Genomic DNA, 23,131 nt, shown 5'->3' on the forward strand with positions numbered 1-23,131 from the left:
TTTTGCTCCAGCAAGTGTCATACTTGAGCAAGGGCGGAACTCCGCAAGCATTTCAAATGTTCCACCAGAGGTGTCGCTAGCGGACTCTTGGCAAAAAAGGAGCTGGGGAGGGGTCCAGTTCACAATAATGACAATTGAACATCCAATAATAAAGGGAGGAACACGATACTGTCCAATTACACGACAGGACGTCACACAGCCACACGCCCATCGTCTGGCACCGACAAACAGCCATTGAAAGTGTGGCAGACCATATTATAGATTGACATGGCCCTATGTATGAGTGTAATTTAACACCAAACATTTTTTTTTTTTTAAGAATATCTTTATTCATGTCAGATAGAATTAAACAATATGCTTCACCCCCCCCCCCCCATTGTCGTCATTGTCCTATCAGTCCACAGAGTAGTAAAGGTAAATATAAATAAAGACACCAAACATTTCTCTTTGGACTTGTATTGATGCTATGTGGGGAGGAATTTCTAAATAGTTAATCCATGATCTGAACGTTTAAAGTTATTTGATATGCAGCGGACTTGAATTATATCATCCACACACTATAGCCTACATTAAACACATATTTTATAAATTAGGGGAGTTAAAGACAAGTAGAGTAGAAGTTAGAAATATCCTTATCAATGATGGTGATGATGAGCAGTAGCCTAGTTCCCAATCTTTTTAGCCCATGACCCAAAGAGAAATAGACGTTTGTCTGGGAACCAAACTAGCAGATCTACAAGCTCATAACTTGTCGCTTATCACCACGTTGTGAGCTTGTAGATTGGCTATTTTCACTAGGCTACTTCTTAAAACATTTGTTTTCTAATTTATGAAATTTCCTTAGATTACATTTTTTCTTTTCTTTTTTAATTCATGAAATTAACCCAACAAAATGTAGGAACACGTAAAATTAAGGGACCCATAAAAACATGTCCGAGACCCACAAATGGGTCCCGACCCAGTGTTTGGGAAACAGTGGTGATGGTGAGTATTTATTCCACACTCAATATGGCCGCCGTGCAGCTCCACTTTCTGCCCGGTAGAAGTGCGGTGGGCGGGGCTGTTGGGCTGGTGACAAACTTTGGGAATGACAGGAGGAGTGCTGCAGGATTCGCAGAAAGAAGGGGGAATTGTCGCCCTTGTTGGTCCTGTTTGGGATTACTTTGAATTCTTTTTAACAACTCAGTCTTTGGATTCAAAACAACACCGTCTCACGCACTGCTCGGGCGGGCTCAACACATTCTGCAGCCATCATGTCGGAGGACCTGAGCTCCCAAACCTGGTCCATCAACAAAGATGACTACGAGCTACAGGAGGTTATTGGTAAGTAAACCTAGCTTGCTAGCTTTCAGTATTAAAAGGTTTAGAGCCTGTCTAATATATCGACCGGTTATTTTACTAGTAAACGTACAGGTCCTATACAGTAGCTGACATTTATGTGCAGCAGTGTAACTGTCAACGTCAGAAAGGCATCTTCTTTTCCTGTGACTGTGAGCCTAGATACTGTTTCCCAAACACTGGGTCGGGGCCCATGTAGGGGTGGCGGACGCATTTTTATGGGTCCCTGATTTTTGTTTTTGTTTCCTACATAACAAATAAGAAGTAGAAAAAAGAGAGAGATGTTATTATTTCAAAACATTCTCAAAAAGCAACATCTTTCATGATAAAAAAAAAAAAAGATTTTTAAGTAATTCCATTAATAAATAAAATAATCGAAGGAATTCCATGAATTAGAAAACAAACGTTTTCTAATGTTAGTGAAAATAGCAGATCTACAAGGTCACAACGCGTTGTGGACTTGAAGATCTGCTGTTTTCACTAGTTTGGGTCCCTGGCAAATATCTGTAATTTCTCTCTTGGGTCTTGAGCTGAAAAGTTGAACCACTGGTCTTCTAGATTATGTTGCACGCGTCTTCGGTGTTGGCCAGTCCCAGCTAGGCGGTGTTTTGAGACTGCGAGTCAATAATGGAACGTTTCCAGCAGCAGCGGTGAAGAGAAGACATACACCCTTCCACACGGGCTGATCTGGGACTGGGGTAGTAAATCACGCCCGAACCCCCCAGACTCTGACTGTGTGCTGGAGACTGCAGCATATATATGAGTATACTATACTATTATGAAACAGCCTCAAACTCACGTGCATAGCTCTTTGATCGAGAGAGAGAGAGAGAGAGAGAGAGAGAGAGAGAGAGAGAGAGAGAGAGTGTCACCCAGAGCATGGCAGTGGTGTAAACTGTAAAAAGTACTCAAATTTGTACTTAGTAAAAGTATCAACACTGCAATCAATGTTACAAGCTGTTACAAGTACAAGTCTGTAATTCAAAATCTACTTGAATAAAAGTACAAAAGTATTGGCATCAAAATGTACCAAAAAGTACCAAAAGTAAAAGTACTCCCATTTCACAAGTTCAAAATGCAACACATCCTTTACAAATAGCCGAACTACATAGATCTGCCTAACCCTAACCTCAGAATTGTACTTAAGTGCAGTACTTAAGTAAATCTACTTAATTACTTTACACCACTGCTTTTGTGTGACATTGCTGAAACATTTCGGCACTGCATTCCTTGACCTTTTTAAACATAAAGGTCCTTTAAATTAGAGCGTATAACCAGCAAAGTAGGTTGATCTTTATTTGAAAGTAGTTGTTGTTGCCCTTGTATACCGCTTTTTACAGCTATCTCTGTGTTATGTGATTGTTGGTGGAAGACACTGCGTTCCAAACAGTAATGGGGAGATGTCAGCCAGGCACGTGCACACATAGACATCAAAGGGGGCTTCAGCCCCTGCCCTTTTATCCATCTGTAAAAAGTGCCCTCTCCAGACCATGAATGCAGTTTTTACTATGGCGAAAGAAATATTATACTTAGTTCAGTGTGGTATCACGCACCGAAAATAGCCGACCTCCAAGCTCACAGCGCGTCGCGCTGCGACACGTTGTGAGCTTGTAGGTCTGCTATTTTCGATATTTCACCAAAAGGCCCTTTTTGAAATTTCAGACCCTGCCTCTCTAACATTCTCTGCACGTCCCTGATGTCAGTGAGCTGCACAAAATAGAGAGAATCCCTGTTACATGTCTTCAAGGCCAAATGCCAAAGATATAGGCCTACTGTTGGTCTCAGCAATGCATCAGACTTTCCAAAATACTCACTCTGTTGGCTAGACATTCCAGATCATGGTCCTGTTCTCTCCCAGTTCAGGATATTGTTTGAGGTAATTTACTGCCTGTATGAATTGATCCAGGAGATCTTGGCAATTGGCATGGGATTATTGTGCATTATATAGACATAAACAGTACCATGTCCCGTTCCCCTAATGCAAATGTCACTTGATGTAGTTTTTCTTGGCAAAATCAGACACACTTTACCTGAAATGACTGAACCACTTGACGCTGTTGGATCTTGTATGACTGGAGGGTGTTTACATTTGTGTGTGTGTGTGTGTGTGTGTGTGTGTGTGTGTGTGTGTGTGTGTGTGTGTGTGTGTGTGTGTGTGTGTGTGTGTGTGTGTGTGTGTGTGTGTGTGTGTGTGTGTGTGTGTGGTGAATAGATGTATTGATATTCAATATGCATTCACGTTAAATGTTTTGTGTGTGAATACTCTAATTTCTCTAACCTTAACCAAATAACATTGGTAAAGGAAACACTAAAGCCGAAGGTGCTCTGTGCATTCACCTTTTAAAAGTTAACTATGAACCAGCTGCAAACTATAACCATGGGGCTGCCAATGGTTTCTAATGCAGACGCTCTTTAAAAAAAGAAAAATACTATAATTTTTCAGTAAGAGCGAGATCATTTAGCGACCTACAACCGTGTTGCAACGTGGTCGGTAGTTTTCAGCGACCGGGTCGTTAAATCGAGCGACCGGGTCGCTAAATCAACCGACCGGCCCGGTAAATTATCGACCGCGCCGCTAAATCGACCGACCCGGTCGCTAAATCTACCGACCTGCCTGCAGTTTTAGGTCGGAAGTTTAGGGTTAGGGTTAGGGTTAGGGTTAGTAGCCCTGTCGGTGGAAAAGCGACCCCGGTCGCTGGATTTACCTACCCGGTCGTTGGCTTTAGCGTCCCGGTCGTTCGATTTAGCGACCCGATCGCTCGATTTAGCGGCACGGTCGGTGATTTACCGGCACGGTTGGTAGCTTTTGCGACCCGGTCGCTGAAAACAACCGACCACGTTGCGACCCGGTTGTAGGTCGCTAAATGATCTCGCCCTCTCTCTAATTTTTATTCCATGATTTTGTAACCCATTTTTCACCCAGTGCCAATTGCCTAAACTATAATCCTGGGCGCTACTCTCCCTCTGCCAACCTGTGGAGAGCCCCGAACTGAGCTCATGCTTCCTTCAATGCATGAGGAGTGATCAGGCCGCTTCTTATCACCTCACAGGGGGGAGCTTCCCTGGTAGGACGTAGCGCGTGGGAGGAACACGTTATTCCTACCAGTTCCCTTCCCCTCCATCAGGTGCCCCGGCTGACCAGGGGGAGGCAGTATAGAGACTAGGATTACTGCATGTTTTTTTGTGAGATTACCTACCCTAGGTGACACAGGGGCAAACTCTACACAGAATGAGGAGTTAGGGTTAGCATAATTCAGATGCTCTTGACAGCTGAACAGCCACTATACTATGCGCAGTATTGTCATTCATCCTAGGTGAAAGTTTACATGCTGTAAGAAAGACAGATTTTAAGTGCTTGAAGTTCAGAAACGCCCCACTAACTGCTGACCTTATCGTACCTTTGCCTGACTTGAGGAAAGTAAGGAGAATGAGAATAAGTAAAGGGCCAAGTATTGTCCTTTCAAACGATTCCACTTCTGGAAGCTCATAAATCTGCTTGCAATTGAGTCACCAGGGGTCTTCAACAGGGGGTCCGGGACCCCGAGTGGGTCCTCAGAGTAACTACAAGAGGGGCACCAAATCCTTGTCTGATAGGACAATTATTTTCAATTAAAAACTCTGAACCCTCGCATCCCTATTCTGAGGAGAACTTTAGCCAAAAATAGCAGATCTACGAGCTTGTAGATTGGCTATTTTCAGCAAAGAGGTTTGGTATAGAGGTCAAAAAGAGCAGACCAAGTACAGAGTTTACTATGTACTTATCGACGATTGAAGCGCCTAAATGTCACGAATTAACACGAATCCAACATAGACGCCTGATTTGGAATCGCACATGAGTTCTGGGCGGAGCCGTTTGTTTTCATGCTTGTCGGCAGGTTAGTTACTCACCAGCGTTAGTTTTACTGAGGTTAGGGTTAGGTTTAGGCATAGTTTTACTGAGGTTAGGGTTAGGTTTAGGCATAGTTTTACTGAGGTTAAGGTTAGGGTTAGGGTTAGAGTTAAGGTTAGGTTTAGGTGGTCGCACCTCCGCATGGTCCAAGCCAACAAAAAGGAGCGCTCCCTAGCTCCAGTTCATACAATTTATACAATATGTAGAGGGGGTCCCTGCTTCATCTCTCTCAGTTAAGGGGTCCTTGGCCTGAAAACATTGAAGACCCCTGCTTTACACACCTCTGCTGGTGGGTTTATGTCTCTAGAGAGGCAAGTTGTGTTTATACAGAGTCCATTCTGCAGCCCTCAATTGAACCACTCTGTGTATTTTTCTAAGGCATTACCTGTCCTACACATTTCCCCTCCGTTTCTTGGAAACGTTGCACTGGAGGGTACCCCGCAAGATAACGCCCTGCTTTTCTGCATGCACAGTGCACACACAGATAAAGCTCCTCTTGTATAGGAACCAGCTTTGTGGCATTTTCATGTGCTGGATGATAGATTAAAGAGCCAAAATAGTCAACAGAGCTCCGAGAACTGGTATGACTGCCTCAAGGTGGGACTCTAACCCACAGCCAGTTTATTCTGGGAGGGAATGTGGTTAACAACAAGCCTAAATGAAATTATCTTTAATCTTGTACAGTACGTAGTAGTCTCACCCCAGGTACCCTAACCAGTTACAGACTCACAGACTGGTGGCTAAAGTTAAAACTTTAACCAAATGTTTTCTTTTCTTCAAATGTCGACACTTAAACTGTATGTCACCTGATTTGACAGTATGTGTTTGCAAGGCAAGTGGTTTTCGAAGTGGTCCCCACTCCCCAGCCGAATAAGGAGTATGTTTCATCACCTTTATGAATCAGTACTATAGCCTGCCCCTGCAGACTATAGTTTGCTGCACTAGTCATCCCACAGTTTTAGTGGCACACACTTGGGCCATATGTCATATCGACCGGTTTCATCAGGAATCAATTTCAAGAGATAATTTATAATTATGTTATATATAGTTTAATTTATATAAATGTATTTGTGAATTAATTAAAAATGTAACTTTTCCCATATTTGGAGGTGACTGACATCATAGATGTCTGACATCATAGACCACATGAGACTGACACAATATGTCCATATTTGGGCATTCCAAGATATGGGCTTAATATTGATGATATCAGGGATCTCCATATATGGGTATAAAAGGGACAAGGACTGACATAGAGATCTCCATATATGTCCAATAATGAATGAATTAATTAATTTTCCCCATTGACTTGAATAGGGAAAATTCAAATGGTAAGACGGAATTCATTTGCAATTGTGACTCGCGTCACGGCAACGTACCACACTTGCAATTTCCAATTGCATCTTTTTAGGTCTATCTCTTTCTAGCATATATCATATTAAGGTCTCTACTCTAGTGCAGGATCATTTTGAAAAGGAGGGCCTAATGAAAAGATTTTGTGGTCCGTGTCATGAAAAAGTTGCAAACCCCTGTGCTGAGTCGCCGTTAACATCAGTTACATGTAAATATGTTGTGAACTCATCCTGCCACTGTAATGGCAGATCTGTTCCTCGCTCTTCTAGCGCAATCTGTTGCGCTAGTCCTAATATACATAAACTATTTCTCTCTCGTGCTCTCTCTCTCTCTGTCTCCCATCTCTCTCTCTCTCTCTTTGCAGGCAGTTCTTCTTGCTTGCTTACCATTGCCGGCCATCTTTTTTTAGAGCTGACCTTATGATATGGGTTACTGCAATTTCCTCTTGCGGTCCTGCTGCTGCAACTTCAGTGGTCTTCCTATTTACAAAGTGCCTCAGGTTTGCGTTACTATCCGTATCTCTGGCATTTCTCAAGTCATTCGGGCTAAGGTTGAGGAAATTGTGGGAAATGGCTTCATTATAAGCCCCAAAATGAAGATGCTCAAAGAGCTGTTCCACTTCTGATTTAGACTGGGGGATTAGATGGCAATCAGGTGACTTCTCTGAAACCGTTTTGCTCGGGTTACTTACCTCCCCACCTCCTGTGTGTGTGTGTGTGTGTGTGTGTGTGTGTGTGTGTGTGTGTGTGTGTGTGTGTGCGTGTGCGTGTGCGTAAGCACGCACGCAGGCAGGCACGCACGCACACACACACAGAGTGCCCTATCTCATAACAAAGCAGGGAACTTAAAACTGTACATTTGGGAGAAAATCTTGACAGGCAGAAATGGCCATGTCATGTAGGGAGGTGAATCATGATCCAACGAATTGATTGTACACAACCAGTGGTGTGTTCTAGAATTGTTTTGAGGGCATACTAAAATTCATGGGTTTTCAACCGTGGTCCGCAGACCACCAGATGTGTGTGTGTATGTGGCCCATATGTAGACTTTTGGTAGTTTAGTTTTGGCTCCTCACACATTTCAGCAGCAATAACAAACAGTTATAGGCTAAAGAAAAAAATACACTTGCAAAAGAAGTGGAGAAAAGTCCAATAACTGCAATAACTGCTACCTGCTTCATAGACAGAACCTCCAGACGAATGTTAGTTACCTTGCATTTCATACAGTGCGATATGACACGCAGAATTGCAGATTGAATACTAATGAAGTGGGTCTGGGAGGTGTTAGGTCTATTGTTAAATTAATGTGTGTGGATCGCTTCGGAACTACGGTCCGCGGCCATTCCTGTGGCCAGCGCCTCCAGTGAATAATGCACATCAGATACGCTACTTTGAAAGTTTCCCATGGCATACTACGTATATCCCGTATCATGGTATAACACACCACTGTACACAACCCACGATTAAAGAGTTATCGGCCACAACATGAGTTCTTCCATGGCCTACTAAGAGTAAGTGTGCAAAGTTTCACGGCACACCGATCGGTCCAGCGGTACCTTGTGATTAGCAGACAGACAGATGGGTATTGGGTACCAAATGGATCCATTCTCACCATTTAAGATTTAAAATAGCACAGTCTAGATTGGGGTCCTAGACATTTAAAAACGGCACTTTGTATGCCTAATAGTTAGGAATATAAAACCGGGGGTCCTTGAAATAAAAAAAGGTTGAATCACTATTGCCTTCATTAGAGCAGTGTCGGTTTGTTTTGGCTGGCTGCAAGTTGCTGGCAGCAGTTGCACTCTGCTGATCAGGAAAGATAAGTTATGTGAATTAAATTATGTGTTCAAATTTGGCTCAGGCTGTCAAAAAACCTGATTTAAAAAAAGGTTTTGAAACTATAGCACGGGTTGACACTAAGGTCTCATTGGCACTTGCCCGTCGGGCAAGTACAGGACAGGTCATGTTCTACTTGCCCAAAGGTCATACCCACTCGCCCGAACTCGTCCATTATAAAATTATAGGTAAAATTTGAATTGCTGTTCAATTTAACACAAATCTTTTTTGCTTTCTGGGCTGTGCGATACAAAATTGGTATGGGTAGCAACAGTGAAAACAGCACATTATAGGTAAACAGTGTTCTTATTTTGCATTCCACAGACCAGAAGACAGCTCTGTCCACGTTCAGGTGTTTAGACAGATATCTGGTCTTGTGTTTATAAGCAGTTATGGCGTTCCCTCTCAAATTAGTACTTGCCCGCAATGCCCGGTCGGGCAACCTGAAAGCAAACTTCACCTGCCCGAGAGTTTTATTTACCTGCCGGGGGCAGGTGGGCAAGCCTTAGTGTCAATGCCTGTATAGACAACTGTAGGATCCAGAGACTACCTTTATAATGTGTATACAATGTTCAGAAATAGGTAAATTGAATTATTGAATGCTCTTCATTCATACAATGATATATGGTAATGCTACATACAGTATGTGACTGACACACTAATGTGCTGGGAACCTGTTTTAATGTGTTTGACTGTGGTTTGAGGTGGTTAGAGAGACAGGCAGACAGACAGACAGACAGAGCTTTATTGGTCCTGTGGGAGAAATGCAGTTCATTGGTTAAAATGTTTGTCATGTTTCCAACCGACGTGCGATCCTTATCTTTACAAGATACGATGTATCATCTCGTTTTTGAGAGGGTCCTTATCCGAAAAACACAACTAATACATACATGCATACACAAAGACAAGCTCTCCTGTAACGGTCCGCTCCAACCCCACATAATCAACCACAGATTCAGTGGTGTAAAGTAACTAAGTACATTTACTGTAAGTATAATTTTGAGGTATTTGTACTTTACTTGAGTCTTTCCAATCTCCAATACTTTTACTTCTACTCCAATACATCTCGGATCCAAACATTGTATTTTACTCCGCTACATTTATTTGAAAACTTGAGTTACTCGATACTTTGGAGATTTTGATTGTTATTATAAAACATACAATAACTAGTACACCTGCATTACAGTATTGATACTTTTTACTTAAGTAGAAGATGTGAGTACTTTTTCCACCACTGCACAGATTGACAAACCTCATAAAGCAGTATATGAACAAAACTACAGACCGTTACACACATGCATTGTGTATTCAATACACTTCACAGGACCAATTATACAAAACAATTGGATGCAATTAAAAGCAGGAGCAGCCAGGGTATCTGAAGAAGAGTAACCAGTATTATTGCATAGGAATAGAAATCTAAGATCATATGTAAACCAAGAACCTATAATCATCATTGCGACCATCAAGTCGCAAGTTACTATGAAAACCTCCACCAGCTGTCTGTCAGTCCGTCAGTCAGTCCCTCCGCCTGTCTGTCACGTCACGTCACGTCACGTCACGTCACACTTTTGGCCCTACTCTTATCTCCGGCACCGTTGCCCCTATCCATGCCAAACTTTGCACACACACTCCTTGGCTGGCAAACCACAACCCCCTCCCCTGATTTCTCACATACCCCTCTTCTAGTGCCACCATGAGGTTGCTTTTTGCAGACAACATTAATGGACACTGCCAAGACCTGACGGTCGCTTTTCTCCCGATTAGAGAGTCTTACTTGGTAAACGGTACTTTAATATCAATCAACAATCTGCACATTGAAACTATAGACATACTATATAGGATGCCAGCCCAGGTCTACAAATTAAACATCGGACACAGTAATCTTTATTTTTGGGAACACAGAGGCTAGAGGCACAGTTGCCCCACTGCTGTGATCGCGGAGCCATGTGTGACATTTCTCATTGTGCCTTGGAATAATGTGCGGAATGTGAGTGAGGCATGCAGAGGAAATGTAATAAAGGGCGGATGGCGTCACACGGCGGACCGGCCTGCCGAGGGCAGGAAAGGCAAACACAGGGCTGCTGCCATGCCGCTGGTCACAGCGCATGAAGGAGGGCTTTGACGCGGCCCCCGTCCAGGGGCCTGCTCCATATAGCAACTAATTCCACTGCTCTGCTAATGTGAGATTTCTTTTCTTTTTCCCTTTTTTTGGGTGTCTATACCACCATGTATCATTGCTGTGCTTTGTTTTGGTGTCTACCCTACACATAATGGCACACTTCAAAGAGATGGATCAGAATGGGAGAGTGTTTTTTGCAGGTCGTTCAGTCCGAGTGTATCAAAAAAGCAACTGGTTTAAGGCAGCGGAAGCTTGTGATTGGCTGCATGGAGGTGACGAAAGTCTGGGGGATGGAGATACACCTAAACCTAACCTTAACCCTAACCTCAGTAAAACTAACGCTGGTGAATGCTAACCTGCCAATGCTGGTGAATGCTAACCTGGTGAAATGCTAGGTCGAGTTCATTCATAACCGCGATTATACTGCGATTATTTTTATTTATTTAAATGGTAAATGGTGCATTTATATAGCGCTTTCATCCAAGGTGCTTTACATAGATTGTGCATTACATTCACCCATTCACACACGTTCATACACCGATAGCGGAGGAAACCATGCAAGGCACCAACCTGTGCCTTGCAACCAAGTTGGGGTTCAGAGTCTTGCTCAAGGACTCTTCGACATCAACTCAGGGGGAGCCCGGATTCGAACTGAGAACCCTTCGTGCTCTAATGACGGTTTCTCTACCCCTGAGCTATGCCGCCTCTTATTTAAAATATATGTATTTCTTCCATTCAAAACAACTTTTTGGGGAGATACCGCGAGTAAGCCATTTACCATGAGAGGGAGTGGGTTGTTGGCTGATTTACCACTGTTTCAGGGTTGTGGCACGAGGCGAAGCCGAGTGCCAAACAACCCACGACCCAACAACCCACAACCCTCGAATGGTAAATTGCTTTTCTACCACTTCTACCATATAAATGAAAGAAAACAGACAGTGGGCAACACAACAGTGGGCGGGGTCCATGAGCCAACTCAAGGTTGTTGACTGATTTACCACTGTTTTAAGCCAATCAGAATACAGTATCTGAACATGTGACCACAAAAAGTGGTAGAATACCCTATATAACCTGAAGAAGGCCGAAACGTTGGTTTGCCTATTCTCTTCGTCCTAAAATAAATATTGGCACTGTGGCTACTGTGTGTGCGGCCGCTTCTTTGTCTTTTAAAAGACTATTATTGAGATACCGCCATACCATCAGTAAACAATGAGTTATTACCGCAATAACTAAAAATCCATTCCGCCCCAGCCCTATTGGATGTGGTTTCCACTCGACAACAACAATATGTTTTTAAGAAAACTGTTGAAGATCTTTTTTAGAATGGGTCTCAGGTTTTATTGGGTTAAAGAGATGTGAGCAGTAAGCTGTGGTCTACCGTCTTGCATGCGACCTGCATGCTAAGAGGTTAACAAATCTAATTCTCATAAGGCAGAGAGGGCTTCCCATGGGTGACTTGACCTGTTTAGGGCAAACATACTGTAGAGTCATGTTGTGCTTACAGGAAACATTTGCTCCTATTTTTGTAAAGGGCATGATTGTTTTGTCAATGTCTCTCCTGACATTTCATTTAGTAAAGCTATGAGAGAGAGAGAGAGAGAGAGAGAGAGAGAGAGAGAGAGAGAGAGAGAGAGAGAGAGAGAGAGAGAGAGAGAGAGAGAGAGAGAGAGAGAGAGAGAGAGAGAGAGAGAGAGAGAGAGAGAGAGAGAGAGAGAGAGAGAGAGAGAGAGAGAGAGAGAGAGAGAGAGAGAGAGAGAGAGAGAGAGAGAGAGAGAGGAGAGAGAGAGAGAGAGAGAGAGAGAGGAGAGAGAGAGAGAGAGAGAGAGAGAGACTTGAAATAAAATTAAAAACTTCTACAGCTGTTCAAAACAATTGATGCCAGACCCATGGAAAATGAATAACTTGTGATAAGTAATGACTTGAAATAAGATTTAAAAAAAGGCATGGGGAGACTATGTTTTGCACCCTGTGTCTGTCCTTCCGTCTGTGAACAGCTAATCTCTGGCACTGTTGCCAGGATGGCAGCTAAAAAGAGAGAGAGAGAGAGAGAAAAATAATGACTTGAAATAAAATTAAAAACTTCTACAGCTGTTCAAAACAATTGATGCCAGACCCATGGAAAATGAATAACTTGTGATAAGTAATGACTTGAAATAAGATTTAAAAAAAGGCATGGGGAGACTATGTTTTGCACCCTGTGTCTGTCCTTCCGTCTGTGAACAGCTAATCTCTGGCACTGTTGGCAGGATGGCAGCTAAACCGTGCACACACACTCCCTGGGTGCCAGAGCAGAACCTCTGTCCCCAATGTTTCACATGGGCCTGTTATAGCGCCACCAGGAGGCGGATTTGTGCAAAACACATTTTTGGACAGTACTCATACAGAATTTGTCAAAAAATCACGTCACTAAACGAAACAGGTCTTTTTCTGATTCCTTCCTGATTAGCTAAGATTGGCTTCCAAAGTTTGCAGGATTGGTCTGCTTTTTAGGTTATCATCTATGGACTTAAAGATGAAAACACAATGAATATCAAGTGTTTGATGCTTTCCAATAATTACTTAGATGGGGAGTGGATTATGACGGGTGCAGCTGTCATAAAGTCACTGCCCTGGTAAACCAGTGTTGTTTTTGCCATGTTTTTTAGGTTTTGTCTTAGACTTTTGGATGAAATGCTTATTAGATTTTGTCACATTAGTCATTTCTACTTGATAGTTTTAGTCTAGCTTTAGTCAACAAAGACTCGAAACGGTTTTAGTTGGTTTTAATTGACACATTTTCTTTGTCATATTTTAGTCATTGGCTTTAGTCAGACAAATAAAATAAAATACGTATTTAAACTAATTGAATTAATGGCCATCTGGCCAGTGATGTATATCGGACCAGTTACCCATTATGGAGACCCCTGGTACCCATATATGGAGATCCATGTACTGTATGGAGATATGCTGTAAGACCCCAAACATGCTTACTCAGTTATTCGTTATTATGTGAAAGTCCTATGACGTCTATGACATCTGACATCATCATACAATCCCTTTTATTTTCCATATATATAGATCACTGTCTGTAGAACCTGCCACACAGATATGGGCTGTCTTGACCATCTGTCTTGGCCATATAGGGATTCTGTTAGTGTGGTATGTGGCCGATGTGGCCGATGTGGCCTCCATATGTATGGGCATTCCCATATGAAGTCCTGTTAGATATGGGCTTAATATTGATGACATCAGGGATATATATGGGCATAAAAGGGATTCTGTTAGTGTTATGATGTCAATGGTAGACAGGTTTCTGAACTGTCTATAGCCCGCCAATGAGAGGCAGAGTGAGTAGATGGGAATTGTAGAGGTGTGCCGATTAATTGGTGAGTGATCGCGATCGGCCGATAATGCCTCTATCGGCTTTGATCGGTATCGGCTTTGCCGATTTACAAGCTAGATCAGCTATTTTCACAATATTTATCTGTGGGACTGAATGTAACCTCAGCTTCAACTCCTACAAGTTGAATTGGATACTAAAGGACCTCAGACTGCAATCTCCTAATGTTACTTTATACTTAACTCATTAAAAGCCTCAGACATTAACGGATTATAATATCCAGAGTGCCTCCCACCCCCCCCCATTCACGGCCGTTCTCTTATTTTGTCTTATTTTGAAGGCCACCGGAAGTACTTCCGGTCTGACGTCATCGGATCCTTCGACTGAACCGATCATTGTTTATGTGGAGCCATGCTGGATCGGCTCGTAGCGTTTATACATGTGTTTTATAAGCGAGCATCTGCCTCCATCTTCGCTTCTAAAGTGTAGTTTTGAGATAATGGACATTAAAGATGAGGCGGCCCGTCCACCTCAATGTTATGGGATGACTATTGTGTGCTCGTGGAGCCGTGATGATGACAAATCAGCGCGGATTTCGTCTCCGGAGCGTCGGCCATTGTACTAGGTATTTTTACTCGCCGTTACAGTAATCTATTACTTTTCCCGCGACATCGCGTGGATGGCACTATAGATACTCTATTACTTTTCCCGCGACATCGCGGGGTTGGCTTTTAATGAGTTAATATACAATGTCAACGTTTTGTAAGAAGAATCATTAAATATATAAATGCTGCTACAGTAACACAATAAATAGAAGAATTTATGGATTTGACGCTGTGGTCGCGAATATCGGTATCGGCAGATACTGATTCCAGTTGATTGGTGATCGGTATTGGCCCCAAAGGTCGCAATCAGAGTATCTCTAGGGAATTGCTTATAATGAGCATTAGTAAGGACCAATTATATGAAGACATGAAATGGGTGCTGCTTTAAGAAATATCTCCATGGGTTAGGGCAGTAGTTATTCAACATTTTCATGTCAAGGACACCTCAATTTGATATGCATTTGGACGTGAACCCCCGTTTGAAAATATGTTGTGGTAGGGAACCCCATAAAAGAAAGAGGCCTGAGTTGTATAAGTTCAATCACTTTGTAGAACTAATGCACAAGAACAAGTAAACCGTTTGCATTGTGCCTAATTAAAATAGACCATGAAATCAAATATGACAGGTATAAAATAGCCAGGGATCCACGGGAACCTCCTCAAAGACCCCTGTTCCTGTGGGTCCCCGGACCCCACTTTGAGGAGAACCACTGAGTTGGTGCTTGAAAGACGGACGTGTACTTGGAAAGGACACTGCTCTTAAAGCTAGTCAGCATGACAGGGGCTAACCTAACATTGATTGACTAAAATGAATTTGGCGGAAATGAAATATAAAGACGAAAGAAGAACTTAATGTGATTCTATTCCACTTCTAACACAAGCCTTTTTTTCCCCTTCCAACAGGCTGTTGTGAAACAAAATCACATCAGCTGGGTCTACTTTACTCAATTTCACCTAATGTGGGGTAACTCAATATAATGATTAGATTTAGACATCAACATTCAAAACAAGCTAAACCCAGCATTAGTACAGTTTAACGTACAAACATAAAATATGCAATGGTGTTTTTCTTTGGTCAGATAAGCATGTAACTTTATTAATGAATCCATTATTCTAAAAACAGCCGCTAGACTAGACATGGGGTCTTGTTTTTCTCCTACTACATATTGTATATTACATCGTTGAATACAATTGCGTTGCAGATTCAACTTTTTCATACATTTATTTGAAATAATGTAATACATTTAATCTATCTATAAATGCGACAAATCTCTGTCTGCGTGTGTGTGTGTGTGTGTGTGTGTGTGTGTGTGTGTGTGTGTGTGTGTGTGTGTCTGTCTGTCTGTAATCCGCGTATCTCGAGAACCGTTCGTCCCACCGGCTTCAGATTCGCCACGCGCGTTCCCCGCCGCGGCACGGAGTGCAGTGCCGGGCCTCGACCCGACCCGACGCGCGGTTTTCCCGAACCGGCGCAAAACGTTCGGAATCTCCTTATGCGGGGCTGATTGTTGACATCAGGCTATTCCGGAGGAAATCGGCGCAAGCGCTGACTCATTGTGACATCACTTCATAAAAGGCTCTGACATCACGTACGCCACATGAGTCAACAAAAAATCTCTGTCAGTGTGTCTGTATGTATGTAATCCACGTATCTCGAGAACCGTTCGTCCCACCGGCACGCGCGTTCTCCATATATGGGAATAAAATGAATGCCCGTATGCGGAGCTGATGTCTGACATCAGAGTTTTCCGCAACCGGTACTGTGTGTGCAGAGATCTTCATATATGGGCATAAGTGGACAAAGACAAGCAGATGGTCAAAACGGGTCCTATGACAACAGGTATATTGGGGCAGTGATGTTACTAGGTTTTCAATGTAATGGGTCCCGGGACCCACAGGTGGTCATTCAAATGGGTCCCAGAAAAGTTTTTTGAGTCCTCAATACAATGTTTTCGAGCGCTGTGAGCTTGTAGATCGGCTATTTTCAAAATGTTTGCCTATTTCTTATATTTATTTTACAATTTGGCTAATGTTTGAACTTAGAACTACTAAAACGACTAAAACATGTGCCCCTAATGAATTCGGGCGCGCAAAATGGCGTCGGACGTCGGTGGAATCAAAACATTGACGTTTCTATCGCCTGTTTAAGACTTTCTACGTGGATTTTATTTGTGTTAACGTAGGGTAAAGTAGGATGCTTTCACCCATGAACAATGGTGGTGTCTGTGGAATTTTAAAATGTTTTTCTTTTACCGCGTCCCGGTAAATTATTTTAACATGGACTCCAATGGAGGCGCATCCCCGGGACCCCAGGACCATGACATGAATGAGTCCCTGGGCGACTTGAATGGGTTTTTGATGCGGGATGGGCACGTAATGACATCACTGTTGGGGTTTGCATTAAAGGGTGGGGCATTCATGGGGTTTGCATTAAAGGGTGGGGCATTCATTCCCTATTTCAAATTCGGCACGCGCGTTCCCCACCGCAGCAGGTAGTGCAGAGCTCGGCCTCGACCCGACCCGACCCACGATTTTCTGGAACCAGCACGAAAGGTTCGGATTCTGATGTCTGACATCAGGATTCTCCGGAACTGGCACTGTCTGCATAGATCTCCATATATGGGCATAAAATGGATGCAGACAGACAGATACAGATATCTCCATATATGGGCATACATGGACACAGGCAAACGGATGGTCAAAGATCTCCATATATGGGCATAAAGTGGACGCAGACAGACATACAGATATCTCCATATATGGGCATAAATGGACACAGGCAAACAGATGGTCAAAACGGGTCCTATGACAACAGGTATAATGGGGTTTGCATTAAATTTGTCTCCTCCTCCATCTGTTTGTCTGTGTCCCTTTATTCCCATTATGGAGATCTCTGTATCTGTCTGTGCCTCCGACTGTGTTGCAGACACAGTGCCGGTTCCCCCTTTAATGCAAACCCCATTATACCTGTTGTCATAGGACCCGTTTTGACCATCTGTTTGAAAAATCGACAGAGATCTCATATATGGGCATAAAATGGACGCAGATAAACAGATATCTCCATATATGACATATATGGGCATACAATGGACGCAGAATCACAAAGATCTCCATATACGGGCATAAAAGGGACACAGACAGACAGATACAGAGATCTCCATATATGGGCATAAAATGGACGCAGATAGACAGATATCTCCACATATGGGCATATATGGGCATAAAATGGACCCAGAACTATAACTGCAGTGATCTCCATATATGGACATAAAATGGACGCCGACAGACAGACAGATACAGATATCTCCATATATGGGCATAAATGGACACAGGCAGACAGATGGTCAAAACGGGTCCTATGAAAACAGGTATAATGGGGTTTGCATTAAAGAGCGGGGCATTCATTCCCTATTTACATTGTTCCGAGTTGGCCAGGTCGCCGACTCGGGCGGCCCAGCTTCTCTGCGATTAGATGATTATTATGTCATAATTATACCAGACCTATTTAGGATACCATCCCACACCTTGTTTGTTCCTCTATTTCGCAGTGGCAGTGGATGGAGAGATGCTGTAATACAGTAGTACCATGTCGACTTGGGACGGGATGATAATCGATGTTGTCGTTTATTGCGATAAAAAGATAATAATCGCAATTTCTGGTGAAATCGTCCTCCGTCATACACCAGGATGAATTTGCTTTTGTTGAGCTGCAAATTCAGCACCACTTAAACCCTCTGTACTTGATAAAACTGACATGTAAAGAGCAAATTTGTTACACTCTTATTTCACTCCACATGAATTGATTTGCCAAAATAGCAGATCTACAAGCTCACAACGCGTTGTTGCACTTGCAACATGTTGAGAGCTTTTAGATCGGCAGTTTTTGCCGAATAGGGATTCTGGGGGTTCAAGTGGTTTAACAGAAGCAAAATTCTACGTTTTAAGCATATTTAGATTTTTGCGATTATATCATTAATCACAATATGTTTTTGCCACAATAAGCGTGACATGTAATTCTCATATGGTCCCATCCCTAATGCTGACATACCAACACAGCATCTCTGTGAGGCAGCCTGCACCTTCTGGCTGCCCTGTCTGTCTGATATCATTCAGCCTTTGTGTCTGTGTCATGAGACTGTTTGGCACATTAGATGTGGCTCAGAGTGTAATTACGGCACTCTTATCTTATGTCAAGAAATCGCTGCTTGCGGACCGACAGTACTTAATTTGTTCCAAAATCATGATTGGTCTACGACGCTGTTTCCCAAACAGTGGGTCGGGGATCCATTTGTGGGTCGGGGGACACATTTTAATGGGTCACAAGTAAAAAATCACACCCGTGTGAAGTGGAGCTGTGTGTGTGTGTGTGTGTGTGTGTGTGTGTGTGTGTGTGTGTGTGTGTGTGTGTGTGTGTGTGTGTGTGTGTGTGTGTGTGTGTGTGTGTGTGTGTGTGTGTGTGTGTGTGTGTGTGTGTGTGTGTAGATCATGTGTACCGATTTTTGTGACATTTGAAGAAAATATGTAGGAAAAGGAGCAAAAAGTGTGTTTTGGAGAAAATGGGGAGATGCGTCTTGACCCAAGGAATCCAGGGAAAAAATAATTTTAATTTTCCGATCTACGGTTCAAGAGTTACGGGGCAAAACGTAAAGTGGGCCGTTATAGCGCCACCATGAGGCCGAGTGATGTAATTATTTTTCGATTCATTCTTAAAATCATTATGAATCTCCTCTCCGAGGTTTGAAACTGTAGCTCCTATGGTTTACGAGAGAAAAATACTTGAAAGTGATTTCTTGCATCGTCCCATTATAAGTCAATGGGGACAATTAAGCGTCGTTCTTTGCCGATTACGTCGGCATGGTAAGGCGGATCGGAACGAAAGGTAATAGAACACCATTCCCGGCCGAGCCGCACATTTTGATGTATATATTGCGCGAGTGGCGTAAATGGTGCGGCACTAGTTACGCGCCGAAGTTAGGCTACATACACACACACACACACACAGACACACACACAGACCCACACAGCCACGTATAGGGAGCTGCACACAGCTCAAAAAAAAATCATGAATAAAAACACATTAGATTCTTTTTCACAATAATTTCATTAATTCGAAAACAAATGTTTGAGTAGTGAAAATAGCCGATCTACAAGCTCACAACGTGGCGAGAAGCGCCGTGTTGCGAGCTTGTAGATCAGCTATTTTCACAGTTTGGGCAAACGTCGAATATCTCTTTTGGGTTTTGAGCTAAGAAGTTTGGGAACCACTGGTCTAGACTACGACTAATCGTTTTAATTAGGTTAATGCAAACGGTATGCATGATTCCTGTTTGTTCTGCTAAGTAATTTAACTTCTGCTAAGTGATTCAACTCGGGATAGGAATCCCAAAAGGACCCTTAACACTTGGGAGGCCAAACTCGTTCAGTAACAAGTTAAGGCCACTAGGTGTCACCACGCCAAACTCGTCCCTGAACGAGACAACGAAGGGTTAACTGTACGTGCTGCTGCCTGCCCTCTGAATGACCCGAGTCCATACGTCACCCCGTAGCAGAGAGAGAGAGAGAGAGGGAGAAAATGGCGGAGGCTGGTTACATTGATTTCCATTCTACTCTGAAACATAAAAAGGGCTTTATCTCTGAATGAGGTGAAAAGAACGCCAGGGAAGCAGAGATCCAATTGTTTTCACGGCGACACTATAACGCGATGGCCGGCTCCCGTTTGGATTTTAGTTTCGCGAGCTTTTGTAAACAAAGGGATTATCTTCCTCAATCGTCAGTGGACACCCACGTGCACACGCACGAAGCTTCCGAGGCTCTTCAAAATAAAGCGTGAGTGAACGGCGGCAGCAGCAACAGCTAGAAATGTTATAAACCTGAGCAGCCCATGTGTTAATGGAATATAAAGTATTGAATGATCACTTTACTGGATTACCGGATTATAAGAACAATGCAGTCAAAGAATACACCGTTGACTTTGTGCTCATTTGAGCAGAATAATAAGACATTCTTAAGAGTGAGAGCATCCTCCAGGAATCCAGAAGGTCCCAGGTTCCAATCCCCAGCTCCTCCCTGATCTTGGCATTGTGTCTGTGTCTACTTGTCCTCGAACAAGACCTTAAATTGAAGGTTTGCCTGTGGTGTGTGTATGTAACTTTTGCTTAAGCCATGGGTCTTCAACAAAAGAGCTTTGGTGTAGAGGGGAAAAAGAGCAGACTAAGTACAGAGTGAAAGGTGAAGTTTATTAAGTATTGACCGTTCAAGTGGTTAAATATCAGAAAACACAAATTGACATGAATCCAAAATACACTGATTGTGCTGTCAAACGATGAAACTATATGGAATCTATGATAAGGTTGTGGGGGGGTCCCTGCTTCATCTCTCTCTCATCTAAGGGGTCCTTGGCCTGAAAACGTTGAAGACCCCTGGCTTAAGCCATTAGGGAACATGGATAAGACAAAATGTATTACCCTATATAAAGGGGGGTAGTTATCTGTTCTTTTTAAATTGTGGATAAAGGCGCTTATAAAAGCCATTTGAAGTGGGGACATTTCAGAGATAAGCCTGCTCCTCCTCCTATCTTGTGTCGTTAGACCGCAGTGCTCTCGTACAGTCTGAATGGCTTGGGGAAAGTGCTGGTCCTCTGGTTTGAATGTGCCCTTTGACCTCGCCTACCCTCCCTGGAGAGTGTGAGAGAACGGTGGGGGGGGGGGGGGTATCTCACCCCCCCTTCACCAAACTCTCCCCTGGGTGCCTGCTCGCCAATAACCCATGGCGACCGCCTGTTTGTTTGTGTGTGGGAATTTACACTCCACTATGTGTGGAGGGCAACTGAATCCCCAGTGGTCAGGCCAGGGCTCAGAGTTCACCACCCCTGTACCTCACCTCCCGATATTGTTGTGCAATGCATGGTGGGGTTGTTTATTTATAGTCCCTTTCAGCCCCTTGGTTGTTTTGAGTGACGGAGAATGATCCATACTTTCTTTGATGTTACAGTATAGTCAGTGTTTCTCAAACTTTTACATTCCAAGGTCTCCCCTTAACTCCCGTTAGGGTCCATTTGGTTCTATTTGTATGCTGTTAGAGTTACAAACTTGTATGGGTTGATTTAGACCCCTCCCATAAAGGAACCCACAAAGTCCCTGGAATCCCCTTTGAGAACCGAGACCAGCGCCGACTGGACACATTTTTATAGGGTACCAGTCGATAGCTTGTCCCAACGTCAATAGCTGCCACTGTAACAAACATTTTCACGACTTTTCAAAAACAGCAGATCTACAAACTCGCAGTGCCGCGCTGCGAGCTTGTATATCTGCTATTTTTCAATAGCTAAAGTATAAAATAATTAAGGCCCCTCCACCTTGGGCCCTAGTAACTCAGTCCCACTCCCCCCTGTAGATCGTCTATTTTCGCTATTCTTATACAGAGTATCAAGCTATTTAATTATGTAGGTAATTGGTCATATCTGCCCTGTGTATCTTTTTGAGCGGTGGTTACACCGTCTCCTATACGTGGCCGTGTGTGTATGCGTGCGTGTGTGTGTGTGTGTGTGTGTGCGTGTGTGTCTGTATGTAGCCTGCAGGCCTGCAGTACCTTTTATGACCACACATGTTAAGGGAGGGGCGCTGTTGTTCAGGCCAGGCCAGACCAGGCACACACACACACACACACACACACACACACACACAGGGGGGAAGGGGGGGGGGGGGGTTGGGGGGTAAACCACCGCTCAGTTCACACGGGTGTGATTTTTTTGTTTATGAAGCCTAAAAGCGAAACAGAAAGGTAATTCTTATTCATAATGACCAACGACAGAAACTCAATTAAATCTTTAATCTCAATTAATCCTAGAGTACATTTTCATCTTGACAGCCCTAAGCTTACGTGGTTAAGCAAGAGAGTCAGCTACTGAGCTACAGTATAGGGTGGAATTATAAGTGAGTCCTTATTACAGTAAGCTGTTCCCCAACCTCCCATGCCCTCATCTGCTGTACGCTGTGCCCAGATATTAACAGAGTTCTCATTGTTCAGACTTTTGCTTGAGCCAGTAGGGAACATGGATAAGACAACATTTATGAGCCTACTGTATCCACTTGAACCGTCAATACTTAATAAACTTGACCTTTCACTCTGTACTTATTCTGCTCTTTTCCCCCTCTATACCAAAGCTCTCTGCCGAAAATAGCCGATCTACAAGCTCACAGCGCGAGGCGTTGGGAGCTTGTAGATCTGATGTCTTTGGCTAAAGTTCTCAGAATATGGACACTAGGGTTCAAGTGGTTAAAAGGAGAAAAAAAACTTTCTATCACTCTATAAGATTTGGAGGAACCCCTGTAATAACTGTGGGGGTCCCGGACCCCCTGTTGAAGACCCATGGACTAGTGGCATTATCTACTGCAGACATGTAGCAAAAAAACAAAAACAAACTAACTAAGTAGATTTATAATTCAACCAATCGTTCCTGTCTGAAGCCCTGGTCGGGTAGGGCAGATGGACACAACATGGACTATATTGCATCTTTTGAAAAAAGAACACCTGGAAGAACACCTTCTCTGGGGGAGCAAATAAGTTCTTCTAAATGAGTACTTCTAGGCCGGAATTCACCTTTAATTTGTTTATTTGTCACACGTGTTCGACATGGCAGAGATTGAAAGACAGAGAGGTTGCCCCTTAGTA

General features: G+C 43.2%; 1 protein-coding gene across 2 annotated transcripts in view; it reads left to right on the plus strand.

The window, feature by feature from the left end:
* The first annotated feature begins 1,227 nt into the window (after positions 1-1,227).
* oxsr1b (oxidative stress responsive kinase 1b) overlaps positions 1,228-23,131 on the plus strand; it is a 132,680-nt gene continuing 110,776 nt past the window's right edge. For both annotated transcript variants that reach the window (XM_080752155.1, XM_080752156.1), the window contains exon 1: positions 1,228-1,323. In XM_080752155.1, the coding sequence (XP_080608281.1) occupies positions 1,254-1,323 (70 nt within the window). In that variant the 5' untranslated portion in view covers positions 1,228-1,253. The remainder of the gene's footprint in view (positions 1,324-23,131) is intronic.

The sequence above is a fragment of the Nannobrachium achirus genome (genome assembly GCF_963921795.1).
Source record: "Nannobrachium achirus genome assembly, chromosome: 21".
NCBI lineage: Eukaryota > Metazoa > Chordata > Actinopteri > Myctophiformes > Myctophidae > Nannobrachium > Nannobrachium achirus.